A 16143-nucleotide genomic window follows, 5' to 3' on the forward strand; every position below is an offset into this window, starting at 1 on the left:
TATTTTCAGAATGTCTTTAATAAAATGGTAAAAAAAATATTTCATTTCTACCCATTTGTACAATATGTCATTTGTTCATTATCATACTAATGCATCACACCATATTTCCAAAACATGTTTACTTTTATAAAAAATAAAAATTAATTAAATGACCCACTTCTCACTTTGCGCCATCCCCTAACTAACAAACTAATAACAATGTTTGTTCATGCTGGCTATTACTGGTTCAGATTCACCTGTAGATTCAGTGTGCCACTAAATGAACAATTCATAAGAAAAACAAGAAAAAAAACATTTTGGTTCTTCATGTCACTCAACTAATCTTCGGTATCTCCTAATGCAATTCTTAAGCCCATAAACATTCTAATATTATAGTACCCTAATTCTTTGCAAACTTTTTCAATTATTTTTTTGCTAAAAGATAATGGCTTCATTGTTCAGTTGTAAGCATGTACATCTTAAACCTCATACTTGTTTTGGTTATGGACATCAGGATTCACAATGCAGCAACAGTCTTTCTGAGCTGTCAGTCATGACTTGTAGGACAGCCATGCTGTGACTGAAATGTAAAGAAGAAAAAAAAATCACAATAATCAGTAAGTACAGCAGCGATGTTTGGGTGGGGGGGGGGATAGGTGGCACTGCAGTTAGGGACGGAGGGCTTTTTTAGCCATGTATGCGTTGGTGACCTGGCTCATGATGAAGAGGGCACTGAGCACCGGGCATGCCGCGACCAGGTACCAGCTGGCCCCGTGCACCGACGCCGTGAACCACAGAGAGCACATGCCCAACATCAGGCTGCTGCTGCCCAGCAGGTAGGCCAGCAGGCCGGACACCGCGTGGTAACGTTTGAGCCGGGCCAGCGACCAGCCTTTCACCAGCCGGTGGTACAGCAGCGGCAGGCCCCCGGCGGACTGCGCCGCCACGCCGCACGCCGCGAGCAGACCCACCAGCCCGTGCCAAGTGGAGAAATGCGGCTTGCCGTTCAGGTGCTTGTTGTAGGAGATGGCAGCCAGTCCCAGCCCGGCGCACGCGACACACAGGCACTGCAGGATCCAGTGGTAGCGGGCCTTGCTCTTGTGGGAGAACTTCTGAATGGGAGAGGAGTGCGGGGAGAAGAGGAGGAGTGCCTCAGTCATGAAGAAAGAAAACTGGAGGAAAGAGTAAGGGAGGAGGGCAAAGGAGAGGAGAAAATGTGGGGGGTATGGAGGGAGGAAAGGTAAGGAAGGAGAGAGAAAAGCATAAAAGCAAAGATGAGGCAGATTAGGAGGAATCATTGTCGGAGTGAAACGAGTAGAGGAGAAAATAGGATATGACGTCACAAACACGCATGCTCCCCTGAAGCATTTCCATCAGCTGAGCAGGGCATGGCATAGCTCGGTCGAGGCATTGACGCATTCCTGTCAGCCCAGACTTAACTCTCACACTACAGTTTGACCCTCTAATCCACACGCTTTCATCATTTATAACAGTCTCCAAAATGAACAGCAGGGTGCTTACCGCCAACGTCATCAGGAACGGATGCCAAGAAAACAAACCTGGACAACAGAATATTACATTAGCACCCTTACTTTGCCTTACGGTAGCACTCCTTAAAATCGACAGATATTTCAGTGGGCAGAAAAGACGTAGCGTCCTGTGTCCAATGTATGATGAGCTACGATGCGAGCAGTACAATCAATGGGTACAATACACCGAGATAACGTTACTCACTGCTGCCGGGTCTAGCCAGCGCCGCGATGAACACTGTGAAAGACAGGCACAGGACGTGGACAGCCACTCCACACGTCGCTCGCAGATAGTGATAAATCCTGGGTTCTGTTTCCAGAACCTGTGCCATCTGGAAGCTGCTGGACTTCTTTCTTCACGCACCGTGCCAGCTCGCTTGAGAAAACAATCATACGCGAGAGCTAAAGATCTGCGTCACCCCGTGTGAACCCGATCGAGTAATCCTTTCCCGCACGGTGGCGCCTGTGGCTAAAGATCTCGAAACACTACGAATTGTGTGGAGTCAGGACTTAAAGCTTCTTCATCTACACAGTAGGCTATGTGAGAATTCACAACCTTCAAAAATCACTGTCGTAAATATAGCTACTCACTATCGCAAGTACATGATGGTGTTGAAAAGTGAAAAACAGCACGAAAACCACGTAGTAGAAGACCCGTAACATATATCTGTACCATGGTAAATTCCAAATGCTTACAGTCGAGCAAATAGTAACAATTAAAACTAACTTACCTCTTCTAACGGCTACGCCAGACTGCTGACGTTTCACCGGCGAAAATATAACCTTAGTGCGCGACAACCAAGATCTGTAAGTAGCCTACCAGGGCTGTCTGGTTGATTTCATAATCCAAAGGCACGGTGAGGTATTCTGTCTAAAAATAAGGCAGCGTTCACAGCACCGCCAGACAGTTTGTTTTCCGAAAAAAGGTAAAATTGATTACAGGCTTCTTAACGTTACAGCAAACTCATCAACAAACACATATAGCTAGGGTCAGTTCCGCTCCGTGACGGCCGTCTTGCTATCACAAAATAATCATCAAGTGTGTATTCTAGATGAAACGCTTTTCGTGGGAAAATGACCACAAAATTCTAGTTGGTCTTACAGTTTAGTTTAAAGTATGGATAGTCATAAAAATTAAATACCCAAACCTGGCAACACTTTGAGTTTACTGTTTCAGTTTAGAGCTTGCAGGAACATATCGGACCAATCAGAAGTCACTTGCAAAGTTTGCCACGCCCATAGCTAGGAGGGGACCCACGTGGCAGTAAGTTTCTTCATTCATCATATAATTAGAAGACTGCGTTTACGCTCTTCGTAATAACTCTTTCAGTAGGCTGTGAATCAATGGACTTACACAATTATATGCTGTGAATATTGGCACAAGATACGCAGAAGCAGTTGTACAATTTTTTAATTGTCTTTCTTTCGTGTTTTGTTGTTTTATTCTGTTATCGTCATTGAGAAATAAAGTCTTGTTGTTTGCATGTTTTCATACTGTGCTGTACAAACCTGCTCCTTTCCAAAACAAACTCATTTTGAAAGCAATGCTACCCATTTTTCCTAAATTATTTAATGTAACCTGGACCTGTGTTTTTTCATCTTACCGTCTGAAGTCTGAGTATGTGGTCATTCCAACTTTGCGTCACATCGAAGAGTCAAAACAAAAATTGACTCATGAAAGAAAACATCATTTAAACGATTGTTTTAAATAGCTGATGAACAACTACACTCGAGAAATGTTATGCTTAAACTTGGTTGTCAAGTTAATTTTACTAAATGTGCAAGTTCTTGTATATTTGAAACTTAAAATAATTTTTTTAAGGATTGTAAAATATAAGTAGATAAATATAACTAGATATAATACTTGATCTCCACAGGGAAATTTTTCTAGCTGTACATAGCATTCACATTTACACATTTACATAACAGACAGTTATACCAAAAAACATGGGGGGTGGTGGGGTGCTGAATAAATAAATGCAGATAAAAACTACAAATATTTCCGCTATCAAATAAAATAGAATATTACAAACCTATCCAGACATATGTTTGCCCCATTACACTACTGCATATTTGTGGGTTAGATGAAGTTTAGTCAAATGAGTACAATAGTGTCATTTATTTGTAAAATGTAAAATTTTTCAGAAATCTTATTTGTGAACACAATTTTCTAAACATAATGATAATACATTTTATTCATGCTGTGCTTTTCATACACCCTAAGCATAGGATGCAGACAGTTATTCAAACATTTAGTGCAGTTATTCTTGCAATTTTTAAGTGTAACACAGCTGAATTGCAGATTATTTCCATTTTAAATGATTGGCGTTTCATACTTTCGTGTGACACAAAATTTTAATGACCGTATTCTCCTTAGATAGTATGATGAAACAATCGAAGGCCAAGTTATTTGAAATAATTTGGGAAACACTGGATAGCATTGCTTTGGAATAGAGCATGTTTAATTTGTGTGTATATTGCCAATACTGTTTGCCAATATTGTCAAAACAAGCCAGTATTGTTTGTTGTAATTTGGCCACATTTTAATATCAATATTTTGAGGGCAGGTGCAGATTGTGAAAGTTTTAATTAATGACTCATAGACAGTGCTTTGTATACGTAAGTACCTTTTCATTTTTGTACATTGAGAACGCGCATAACCAGCACTGCCCTTTCCTGGCTGAAAACATACCTCTCCGACCGACATCAATTCATCTCCATCAATAACTGCAAATCCTCCACTGCCCCAGTCACCCACGGTGTCCCCCATGGTTCAGTGCTTGGTCCCCCCCTCTTCATCCTCTACATTCTACCACTCGGACAGATCCGCAGCCACCATGGCCAAACGCCGATGACACACAACTCTACCTCACCACCAAGACCATCACTGCAGCCACCCATTCCACCCTCGCCACCTGCCTCACAGACGTAAAAACATGGATGCAAAAAAACTCTCAAACTCAACTGCAATAAATCAGAAATTATCATCATTGGCCCCAACTCCCTCACCTGCTCCACCCAGGAGCAAACCCCAAGGACCAAGCACCGAACCTGGGGCGATAGGGCCTTTTCAGTTGCTGCCCCCTCCCTCTGGAACACACTCCCTAACCATATCAAAGATGCCCCCACCCTCCCATCCTTCAAAACCGCCCTCAAAACCAATCTCTTAAGACTTGCTTTCCCCAGCTAACCCCCCACCCCCTATGTTGTTTTTACTTAATAAAGTTTTATTTCTCTTTCTTTTTTCCATGTAAAGCGACTTTGAGTACTTAGAAAAGCGCTATATAAATCTGAGGTATTATAATTATAATTATTATTATTATTATTATTAACTTGTGCTGTTTTATTTATTTATTTATTTATTTATTTTGTTGTTTTTTTTGGGGGGGGGGGGGTTCAAGCCTGGTCTTTCCCTATTTTTATACGGTCTATGGTCTTTCCTCGCTTTTCATATTTCCTGTTTTCTTGTAAAGTGTCTTTGTGTCTCTGTAAAAGGGCTATACAATTGAAATTGAATTAAACTGAAATTAAATTATGTGTGCCCAGTTTTTAGGCACAGAATGAAGCTTTATCAGACTATAACATCTCATTGTGGTAGAGTGCATAAAGGTTTAGCAATAAAACTGTAAAAAGCAGTTAGTACACATAAAAAATATGTGGATTCGGTGACTGAATATAATCATACCCACAACCTGTGGACTTGCCAGTCAAATCCCATGATCAAGTTACAATCTGCAGTATCATATATTTTACCACCTGGGTCATGATTTAGGCTGAGATTGGAGCCAGTACTGTATTATACACTACTGGCTCCAACATCTGCTTGGGTTACAACATTTGTTTTAGGTTTGCATTTATGATTTGTATGTGAAATAACATTTCAGCCTCATCTGACCATTTCTGTCATTGTCATGTTGTTATAATGCAGAGTAAATGGTGAAATATTATATTAAGTAAATACATATAACAGAGAGGGGGGGAGGAAGAGTGAGTATCTGAGTGTGTTAAAAACATGTATTTTATTTTAAATTAGTTTTGCACTATTGACTGATTCATGAGATTTCTGGTTAGGAACTAGGGTTCTGCTGAATGCTTGTAAACAAAACAAACAGAGTAATTAGGAATACCAGCAGGCCAAACCAAATTGGGCATTCAGAACCAATTACAATTATTTTCAATTGGCAACATAGTTCTTACCCTTGTGACTCAGGGCTCCATGCCAAAGGCCAATGTCAACACAGAGTCAGTGTAATCCACAGCCTAGCCATAATTCCCATCTTCCATGGCTGATAAGGAAATGGTGCTCTTTCAACTTTGTGGAAAATACACTTTGATAGCAGGATCTTAACCTTATATCCTGCTGACACATTTCTAACCTCAGAATGTACTACCTCAAACTCACCTGTATAAAATAGTAGCATTGCCCTATTACAGTGCTAACATCTCAAGCTCACCGGTACTACAGAAAACTATCATCATGCATAACAGTGGCGATGTCCACAAAACTGTGTGTCCATCTACTCCCTTTGAGGGAAGCGAATGGTACAGAAATATACTTCTTAATGGACAATCAGTCATGGCACCGCAACCTCCTGTGTTAAATAAACATACTTGATTCACCACAATAACAGCTGTTGACAATTAAAAATAAATTACTTGCTCAGCCTCATTTAATGCAGTAGCTGTAATAAAATTTTATAAGATGAGCATGTCAATTTGTAGCACATAAATTAACTGTGTCCTTCTATTTGTTCTATAATGAAGCGATTTTATGGTGCCATTTCATCCTCTCATTTGCCATGCTTATTCCTTATTTAAAATTATTTTGCATTTCAGGAAAACTGATCTACCATGCAAAATAGTGCTTACCCAAGTGGATTATTTTCTTTCCCCATCGCCGCTCTTGAGCTGATCTCCGAGTCTGTATGCGAGTCTGTGCATAGAGGTAAACAGATGGATTATCTTCATCTGCGAGATGTTGTGCACGCGCGGAGAAAATGCACAGTGCACGAATCGCTCCGATGCTTTTCGAGCTATTTGTCCGTCCTGCCATTGAAAACGGATCGATTGTGGACCGAAAACTGCTTGTTGTTTCTGGACGGCCGTTGGAAGAGGCCTGCGGGGTGCTGAGAACACCCATCCGGACCTATTGAGACGTTGCAGGCGCATGAAAATGTTTTTGCTCAAGATACCACTGTAACTTTTACATTATGCAAGCTCTTCCTCTGAGTTTGTGACCTAAATAGACGTTTGGAAAGGTTTGAATCTTTTTTATATCTTATCGCTCATAAATTCTATTTTTATTTAAAGTTAAGTTTTTTACCCAATGATATTCATGCTTTTGATTCCTGCTTGCAGGCTACCATTTATAAATATCGGCCATAATTAATTGAGCGTATTATATGTTCAGCGTTAATTTGATATGCGTAGGCTACACAGTGACGTGTTAACTGTTAATTCTACTACAACAGAGGCAGAGCAGGCTATGGTCCAGTTAAATTGCTTCTGCTTTCAGTTGTGTCCCACGGATGCATCTCATTTAAATGCTTTGGACAAAACGAGCTTCCTGCCTAACCTCGAAATACCTGCCATATAATTAGCATGCAGAACGCAGATTTGCGAACCAAGTTTAATCCTTGTTTCAGTGACTAATTGAACTAACTGACATTTTAAGATAACACTGCGTATATATCAGGAGTTATTAAAGCAATGACCGACCATGAATATGGCGTGACTGTTTTAAAAACACTGTACTCTCGGTCTTGATCCATTAATCACTGTACTGCGATCACTTCGATTCCTTAATCCGGCTCATCTCTGACACGATGCTTTCCGTTTATCCAGGGCAATTGATGTGTGCCTTCAAGCAGACGGATTAAAGCGCTTTCCGGCTTGATTGTATCAGAGTCATGAAGTTACTCCTCCTGTTCTCGTAATGCTTCGTTCTCGTTTATGCAGATATAGTTTTATGTTTATGTAGTCTCATGGGTTGTACAGTTGCATATTTTCTAACATATTTTGTAAAATCTCTGTCTCTTAATTCTGTTCTGTGCTGTGATGTCATCGATTTGTTGCTGGTGGCAGAGACTGAGGGAGAGGTCAGGATGTAGCAGGGGGTGTGGGTGCGATTGAGGGCAGTGCGGACAAGACCCTGCTGGTTAGCATGTCTCAGGAGGACCTCATTGAGCTACAGGACCTGAACCTGGACAACCACATAGAGCTGACCACACCGACGGTTCCCCACCAGTCCCTTGGGAAGAAGGTTCCAGAGAAGCTACGGCAGGTCCTGGTGGTTAAGATGGAGGGGGGCCGTGTAATTTTGGGGGACCCTATGTTGAGTGGCAGGACAGGGAAGGGACACCATTTCCAACCGTGCAGCCACACCCATTTGACTTGCTGTGACCTGTGTGGAGACTTCATCTGGGGCCTGTACAAGCAAAGTCTAAGGTGCAGCTGTGAGTACTGACCACATCCTTCTGCCTGCCCATATGTTTGTCTGAGAAATGAATGAGCTAATGAGGTCACACATATAGTAAAACACACCCAGTACACTTACTAACAGATAGTACACATGCACATACACATGTATGCAAATACAAAGGTACACATATATGCACACACATACAAAGATGCACTAACTCACACACACACACAATATACACAAACAAGCGTGTAAATTGTATACTGTAAACATGTATCTGGTAAATGTATTATGCTCTTTACTTCTGCAACATGATATTGTTTTTTATAACACAATCTATTGTTACATTGACTTCATGCCAGATGTAATGCCCTGCTGGCAGCAAAAGGATTAAGGAATAAAGCATTGAGGTTGAGTGGATTACTAATACTTTGAACAGTTGCTGTCAAATCGCTCAAATTAATGGTTACCCCAAATCACCAGTAGATGGCAGTGCAATCTTGCTGACTTTCAAGTCCATATGAAGATATTGCAGGTTCTGAGTGTGCCTGTGTGAGAGACATAGAATGCGTGCTCATGAGATTGTGTGTAAGTTTGTTTGGGTGAATGTGTGTGGGTGTGATTTTGATTCATCTTTGGAAGAAGCACATCTTTCAAAAAAAATGTAAATACCAAACTTACAAAGTTACAACAGATCATTTTCATTTTGGGGAGACTGGGATATGTATGCAGACTACTTCATCTACAACCTTCCCAAATCATCTACAACCTTCCCAAATTCTCCCACGTCACTCCTCTGCTGCGATCACTCCACTGGCTACCGGATGCTGCCAGGATCCGGTTCAAAGCCCTGACCTTTGCCTACACTGCAGCCAACAGGGCAGCCCCCATCTACTTGCAGGACATGATTCAATCCTATGTCCCTGCTCAACCACTCCGCTCTGCGGCAGCAGGGCGCCTCGTAACCCCTCCCACCTGACCAAAGGGATCACAGAGCTTCTCCACCCTAGCTCCCCAGTGGTGGAATGAACTCCCAGTCCCTCTCCGAACCTCCCCCTCACTACCCATCATCCTCTGTGGTCTGAAGACTCATCACTTCAGACTATACCTAGACTAACCACCACCACGCTGTATATAAATCCCACACCCCCCCCCCCCTTTTTTTCATGACACTTGTTACATGTTGCCCCATCCCAGCACTTTTTGGTAATTTGTATTTGTCCTAATACTGTAGCCTATTCTTCTGCCTAGTTGGCTTTGCAGAGGTTAGGTCTGAATAGTGTTCACTGTGTGAACGGAACCGTGTTCTTGGCTAGAAATAGCTGTACAAAATAAGTATTGTATCTTACTGAACCTGTGTTTAGTAGTTGTCTATGACCATGAAATGCACTTTTTGTACGTCGCTTTGGATAAAAGCATCTGCCAAATGAATGTAATGTAAATGTAATGACTGTGGGATATGTAAGCAGACTAATCGTGTGAAAAGACTGACATTGCAGGTCTCCCCAATAGTAAAGCAAAATAACTGTTTACGTACTGCTCTATTACAGCCATTGTGGCAGCTGGAGAAGGCATTTATTTTCGTATCACTGAATAACTGCTATGGCATGTATCTGTAGAGTGCCTGGTTAATCAATTTTACTTAATCGGTTAATCTGTGTGAAAACTACAACATATATGGACACTGAGCTGGAATAGTTACAAGGTTCAAGACATCCCTGACATTTGAACAATTTGAGGTACTGTGTTGTTTGTTTGACTGAAGTCCCAAATAAATAATTTGTGTGTGTGTGTGTGTGTAAGTGTGTGAGTGAGTGTGTGTGTGAGTGAATGTGCGCGTGTGTATGTGTGGGTGTGTGTGTGCGTGTTTATGCGTGCGTGTGCATGTGTTCATGTGTGTATGTGTATATGTGTGTGTGTGTGTTTGTATGTGTGTGTAAATATTTAACCACGTTGTTTGGTCCTACAGCCTACTAGCAGCTCTGAAGCTGCTCTGTGCTCCTGTCACTGACCTGGGTGTCATTTACCGGAGAGGCCTTAGAGCAATGGGCAGGCTCGGCCTTGACTTGACACCTGCTTTTACCGGTCAGGGTCTAAACAAAGTCATTCCACCTTCTTCTCTTCCACTGCTCTGTCTTTCACATAGCATAACATAGCACAATGACGAGAACAGGCCGTTGAGCCCAACAATGCTCACCATTCTCCTTACTGTACCTAGTGCTCTGATTACCTACAATCTAACTCCATATCAAGCCTGGTCTTGAAAACCCCAGAGTTTCTGCCTGTGCAACATGACCTGCCTAACTATTCCACATATTTTGTTTGAAGCAGACCAAAACAATCCGAGAAATACTTGGCGATCACAAAACAGAGTGATAGAACCTGCAAAACAACAGTCTCGTAAATCACAATCCAGGTGAAGGTCGATAATCCGAAACAATCCCAAATCCAAACAGGCAAAGGTACAAAAACGGAATCTGAGGCCAGGTCAGTTAAACAGGCAAGAATCCAAAACCAGAAGCAATCATTAACAGAGCAGGCAGGCTAAATTCGTAGTCGGCGGAAGCAGGCAAAATTCGAAAACCAGGAAGTATAGCTAGACATAGAAGGCTTGAACGGCGCTGAGTAAAACCAAGGCACGATCTGGCACAGGCTAATAGGGCTAACAGAATATATAGCTAAGGAAACTGAGTAGAAGATGAGTAGCAGGTGGAGACGGCGGCAGAGGCTTGATTGCATGATGCGGTGAGGCTTTATTGAATAATACGGCTGAGGCAGACAGGCAGGACTGGGGGCGGAGTGTGGACGGGAACCAGGAACCTGAAACCAAGGCACACCCCATGCGCTCACACACACACACACAAAAGCATACATACAAAAAAAAATAAATAAATAAAAAAGAGAAACAGGAACAGAACAGAAACTCAAGCGGACCTCCTGACTGGTCCTTCCCCTAAATTGACGTACAGCTTTTGTTCATTTATCAGGGAGGGAAATTTGTTTTATAATTTTCATATCCCATTAAAATATGTTTATCTTATCAGTGACCACATGTGCATTCCTCTTTGGATAACCATGTATTTATGTCTTCCTTTTTCAATTAGTAAGGTGTGGTCACTGAGCCTGTACTTGGTTAGGATTTGTCTCTGCTTTGTATATCTGACGTTGAAGAATTGTATTACATTCTGGCAACGTTGGCAGTTCTCACACAGGCACACAAGACAAAACAGGAAAAAAAACTCTCTCTCTCTCTCTCTCTCTCTCTTTCCCTCTCTAACCCCCACTCCCTTTCCTTGACAGACTGCAGGTTCACTTGTCACTACCGGTGTAGGGCTTTCATCCAGTTAGACTGCATTCCTTTAACTGGCCAGTCAGATTTTGAGGATGGCACTGTGGAGAAGGACACCAATGTGGTATGGGTAACGTCTTCCAGTAGAATAATTGAAACACAACTTGTGCATACACACTGACACACATACACACATTGTGTGAGTGACAGAATGAGAAGGTTGAGTGAATGAGTGAGTCCATTGTGTCATGATCTCTTACATGTGACAGGATGAGGAGATTGATTGGGGGAAATGTGAGCTGTCTGTCTCCGAGGTGGTGCAGAAGGTGAAGGAGTATAACGCCCAGGTCAATGGCAACCTGCCCATGGTGCTGGTGAGAGAAACACACACACACACACACACACACACACACACACAAACAAACACATTTAGGCTTTGATTTTATCATAATGCTTTAACTTTAGATGTCAGGGAAATTCAAAAACACTCCTGTTTTCAAACAAATATTGTACTTTCCAGAATGTCTCATCATATGTATCTAAAATCTTTTTGGGAATGGGTATCTCTTTTAAGTGGTCATAGATCTGATAGAAACACATAATGCACACACATGCACACGTTGTACATTGTAACTTGTGCTTTTTATGTTGATGCAGGACAGAGATGGATCCTATAGCGGCTTCATAAAGGTCCACCTCAGGCTGGTTTGTTCTGGTTCTGTCCCCCAGAACCCAAAGCAGCTGCACATAAGCTCACACACACGCGTGTGTGAGGTGATCCAGGCACTGCAGTCCGTGCTGAGCCAGGCCCATTCCCCCAGGGCTGCTCTGTACGAACGCACACGCTACCTGGGCCAGGGTGAGCCTATAACAGACAGAACTTTACTTTTCCTCCAAATATATGTCCACATGCTAATGCTAATGCTGTGTTTTGCTCTATGTGACTCCATTTGCATTCACATGCTAGTGAAGGCGATTGATATGCCCACCCTCTGCACATACACTGCAGAGAGATAATAATATTATAAATGATAAACTGTCATCCCCTAGTGCGCGTGCGGCGGCTGGAGGCGGCAGAGAGACCGTTAGCCCTGCGTCTGTGTGCAGGGCCCAGTGAGGAATCACTCAGCCTAGAGCTGCAGGAGGAGGACCTGATAGAGATCAACGTGAGCACGCACCTATGTATCATCATCGTCATTGTTGTTGTACTGAGTTACTGTGTTACTCTAGCTGAGCTGAAGCAGAGGGAAAGGCAGCGCTGAATTTTGAAAGGACAGTGCAAGAAGAGTAGACCCATGCAGTGGAACATTTGCGTGCAAGTTTGTTCTAGCCAGGTTCTGTCATTTTATTCAGGGATATACAGATCTCTGCTGGGTTCTACAGCGTTCTGTAAGTTTATACAGGGTTAAATGAGTTCTGTAGGGTTCTGCTGAGTTGTACAGTGTTCTGCAAAGCTATGCATTATTCTGCAGGGTTCTGAATGCCCTCTCCCTTTCAGTGGGATGCTTTCACACTGCCAGAGCTGGACAATTTCCTGCGTATCCTGCAGCGTGAGGAGGAGCAGCACGTGAAGCAGATAGTGCAGCGCTACGGCCTCAGCCGACTCAGACTCCAGGAGGCGCTAGCGTGCAGCGCACCCGGCTGACTGCGTCAGGATGCACTCCAAGCAGCTATCACCAAGTGGAGACATCAAGCCCTGACACTCTTAACCCACTCTTCCCTACTGCAGGAAACCTCCACAGACAGGAGAAAAAATGTCTCCTGGAAGAGAAGAGGGAGGGAGATGAAGCGAGAGTGAACCAAGAGAAGAGAAAAGGGCAGAGGCAGAGCAAGGCTGACAGAGAAAGAGAGAAGAGGAATGTAGGTAAAAGGTAACAGAGCAAGAAGGGAGAGAGAGATGGAGTGGTAGGGAGAGAAAGTGAGAATGGTTGGATCTTCTCTGTAGCTGTATGCTAGCAAGTGGAGAATTGTGCATCACCGGTATGTGCTGTCTACAGATCTCAGCCCGGAGAACAGACAAAATGACAGCTGTCTGGGGTGGTGGTGGAAGCTCATTTTTGCACTGTGCTGATTGGATGGTAGTGTGAGTGACAGATCAGGGAGCAAGTGAAGGACACCCTGAAAAGGTCACCTATTGATAATCTTGTCTCTTTAATTGATTGTTTGTTTTCCTTAGTGCTGCCCATTGCGATGAGCTATGCAGGTCATGAACACTGACTTTAGCTGAGAAGCTTGCAGTGTTTGCATGTTTTCCTGGGATCTTTTGTGACTACAGCGATGAGTTGTCGTTGCACCGTTGGAGAAATTTGACAGGACAGCCACTCCTGGGAAGATTCACCACTGTTCCAAGTGTTCTCCATTTGGAGACAATCGTTGTCACTGTGGTTCAGTGGAGTTCCACAGCCTTAAAAATGGCTTTGTAACCCATTCCACACTGATATATATCAACAAGTGTTTTTGTTTTGTGAAGCATACTAAAATATTCTTGTATTCAATTATCTAAAAAGGTGTACTTACAGTGTGTAGTATTGTTGTTTTGTCTTTTATATATTCAGAATTTTTAAAACATAAATATCTTCCGAGTAACAATTACACTTACACATGGGTGATATGGGTGTTTGATAACTTCTTTCATTAAATGTAATACTTTTAAAATGTTTTTCAGTTTCCCTTTGTCTAATATTACATTTTGTCTAAAGATTCTTAAATTCTGGTTCTGAAAGCACTCAGTGTAACAAATATGCAATAACAGAGGAATCAGGAACTGTGGGAGGTAATACATTGATATGTAGGTAGGTCAAAAGAGGAGCCGAAAATCAATGCTGTTGGATTTTATCACTATTTATTCTTTACATGAGGCCTGCCAGAACGTTCTGGTAAACTATCAATGATTAGCAAGCTGGAGGGTCTGGGGTTTCTTCCTTTAAAGGACTGGGCAGCTGGACTGTGTGCCGTCAGTCAGAGTGCTATCTGCTGCTGTGTACAGCAATGCTTCCGCACGCTGTATTACTTCTCTGCCTTTTGCTGGCATCTACCTCTGCCAGTCCTGTGAGGAGAGACACAGAGAGCACACAGGCATCTCCAGGAAAGGTGGGTCCATGCTCAGGAATGCGCTGTATGTGTGCGCGAATATAAATGAGTGTGTATACATACTCAGATGAGGTGCATGTGCTGCGATCTATTACCGTTACATCACTATGATCCATTACTGTTAAATCTCTTTGATCTGTTATAGTTAGTGTTGTAATTTGCTGTTTCTGTGGTGAAGTCCTGCATTGATATGGCTGATGCATTACAACTCTTTCAGTGCTGTGAATAACATAATCATGAACCTACCAGTTTCACAAGATATTATTGAGAGATGCAGAGTCAGAGTGGTAGAAGGCAATGCTACACGATCTGTTGTGTGAATGTATTTAACTGTTGTTGTCTATCCATATACAATAACTTTTAAAACACATCTGCGCCAACTTCCTGATGGGGAGGCCTTCCTTCTGTTTCTGCACTGCCGTGGCAGCCATGGGTGTCAAACATATTGAAGGTGTTTTTCAGTGTTCGTGGTATATGGTCAGAACTGAAAAGTGCTATCAGACGGAGGGCCAATGGGCCTCAGAAGTTGTGTCACGATTCCCTTCGATTATGTTACCATTTTCAGGACTTCCGGATCAAATAGACTGCCTATGGGGGAAATGAGTAGCGATTTCCTAATTCCTTAAAAATAATTTAGGACATTTGGAAGTTGGTTTCTATATGATAAGAGTACTTTCCACCCATTTTTATCTGAACAAATGGCTAGCCGTGACATAAATATCACTCGCAGCAGTATTATTATGTTGGTTAGAAAACGGCATCGTAGATCCAGTGCCTTTTAAGAGAGAAACGTGTCCAGATAAAAACGTCCAAGTTTTAAATGCCAGTTTAAATCACAGACTAACGAGGATGGTTAAGTGAAACTCCCAATCATTTTCTCCATAGAGAAATTGTCCTTTGAGCCCGAAATCCATATATGGGTAAAGGTTTTGCTCTGCATTACGTCAGACTTCTGATGCCTATGCCCTACCAGTCAGATAAACACACACATATTGCAACACTGATGACTTTTGTGGCTATTTCTTCAGATGATGTTATCGGGCGGAGACAAACATGCCCTCGATTTTCCAGAAAAGACTCGTATATCAGGATTGCAGACATTATCAGGGGGAGGGCGTCCCAAACTTGGTCTTCTTGTGTGTGTGTGTGTGTGTGTGTGAGAGTGAGAGAGAGAGAGAGTATGTGTGAGAGAGAGGAGAGAGAAAAAGCTGAGCTCCATAAATGAGCCAATCAGAAGAGCAGCAGCCCCTCTCCAACTGCCCAGCAGAGAAAATGTATCCAGGCAGTAAGACCCTCTACCGGTCTGCCCACAGTCTACCGGCAGTCCCATTCACTATCCCCAGAAATCACATCAGCGAAAGAAAACAGTTTAAACAACAGCTTCTGAGGGAAATACCCATTGGAGATACCAGAGACTGCATTTGTTGAGTTATAAAAATGGGGAAGTGAGCAATCTCATTCTATACTCCAGCCTAAAGCCTGGTACACAGCCCTTCCAGTCCACTATTCTTCAATTAAAAGGGAATTTGCAGAAGGAAAAAATAAAGGAACCTAAGGATCTTCACAGAATCATGACAGCCAGACAGACAGACTCAGACCAGCAGGAGGGCACCCTATCAGCACACTTTAAAAAGCTGCAGCAGGACAGGGAGAACTACGTTTTCAGAAACCATTTTGATCGTGGATTGTTTGACAATCGGATAACAGGACAGAGCTGGCAGCACTAATAGAGGAACTGCAGGACAGAGAGAGAACACACAGACCCTCATCTCCACACTGCAGTGAGCTCCACCCAGACCAGCCCGGACCCACAACATATGCCGACACCCTCAACT

General features: G+C 42.7%; 3 protein-coding genes across 43 annotated transcripts in view; 2 read left to right on the plus strand and 1 right to left on the minus strand.

Moving 5' to 3' along the window:
* LOC135237289 (transmembrane reductase CYB561D2) lies at positions 1–11588 on the minus strand. 7 transcript variants are annotated; one of them, XM_064304294.1, is made up of 5 exons: positions 11479–11585; positions 6378–6441; positions 1714–1884; positions 1501–1538; positions 1–1151 (listed from the first exon to the last, which is right to left on the minus strand). In XM_064304294.1, the coding sequence occupies exons 3-5, from the start codon at positions 1838–1840 to the stop codon at positions 648–650; spliced, it is 669 nt and encodes a 222-aa protein (XP_064160364.1). In that variant the 5' UTR covers positions 1841–1884; positions 6378–6441; positions 11479–11585; the 3' UTR covers positions 1–647. The 7 variants fall into 7 exon arrangements, with proteins under 7 accessions (XP_064160364.1, XP_064160365.1, XP_064160363.1 ...); XM_064304295.1 differs by lacking the exons at positions 6378–6441; positions 11479–11585 and adding an exon at positions 2240–3314 and having other exon boundaries at positions 1–1091; XM_064304293.1 differs by lacking the exons at positions 6378–6441; positions 11479–11585 and adding an exon at positions 2329–3279.
* LOC135237286 (ras association domain-containing protein 1-like) lies at positions 6228–14308 on the plus strand. 4 transcript variants are annotated; one of them, XM_064304286.1, is made up of 7 exons: positions 6228–6766; positions 7353–7963; positions 11230–11342; positions 11488–11592; positions 11876–12077; positions 12269–12384; positions 12717–14308. In XM_064304286.1, exons 2-7 carry the CDS (start codon positions 7672–7674, stop codon positions 12861–12863), a joined length of 975 nt encoding a protein of 324 aa, XP_064160356.1. In that variant the 5' UTR covers positions 6228–6766; positions 7353–7671; the 3' UTR covers positions 12864–14308. The 4 variants fall into 4 exon arrangements, with proteins under 4 accessions (XP_064160356.1, XP_064160357.1, XP_064160358.1 ...); XM_064304287.1 differs by having other exon boundaries at positions 7593–7963; XM_064304288.1 differs by having other exon boundaries at positions 6228–6704; positions 7593–7963.
* LOC135237274 (inter-alpha-trypsin inhibitor heavy chain H3-like) overlaps positions 14149–16143 on the plus strand; it is a 25474-nt gene continuing 23479 nt past the window's right edge. For all 32 annotated transcript variants that reach the window (XM_064304224.1, XM_064304233.1, XM_064304227.1 and 29 more), the window contains exon 1: positions 14149–14308. In XM_064304224.1, coding sequence (XP_064160294.1) covers positions 14207–14308 — 102 coding nt within the window. In that variant the 5' untranslated portion in view covers positions 14149–14206. The remainder of the gene's footprint in view (positions 14309–16143) is intronic.

The sequence above is a fragment of the Anguilla rostrata genome, chromosome 13, assembly GCF_018555375.3.
Source record: "Anguilla rostrata isolate EN2019 chromosome 13, ASM1855537v3, whole genome shotgun sequence".
NCBI lineage: Eukaryota > Metazoa > Chordata > Actinopteri > Anguilliformes > Anguillidae > Anguilla > Anguilla rostrata.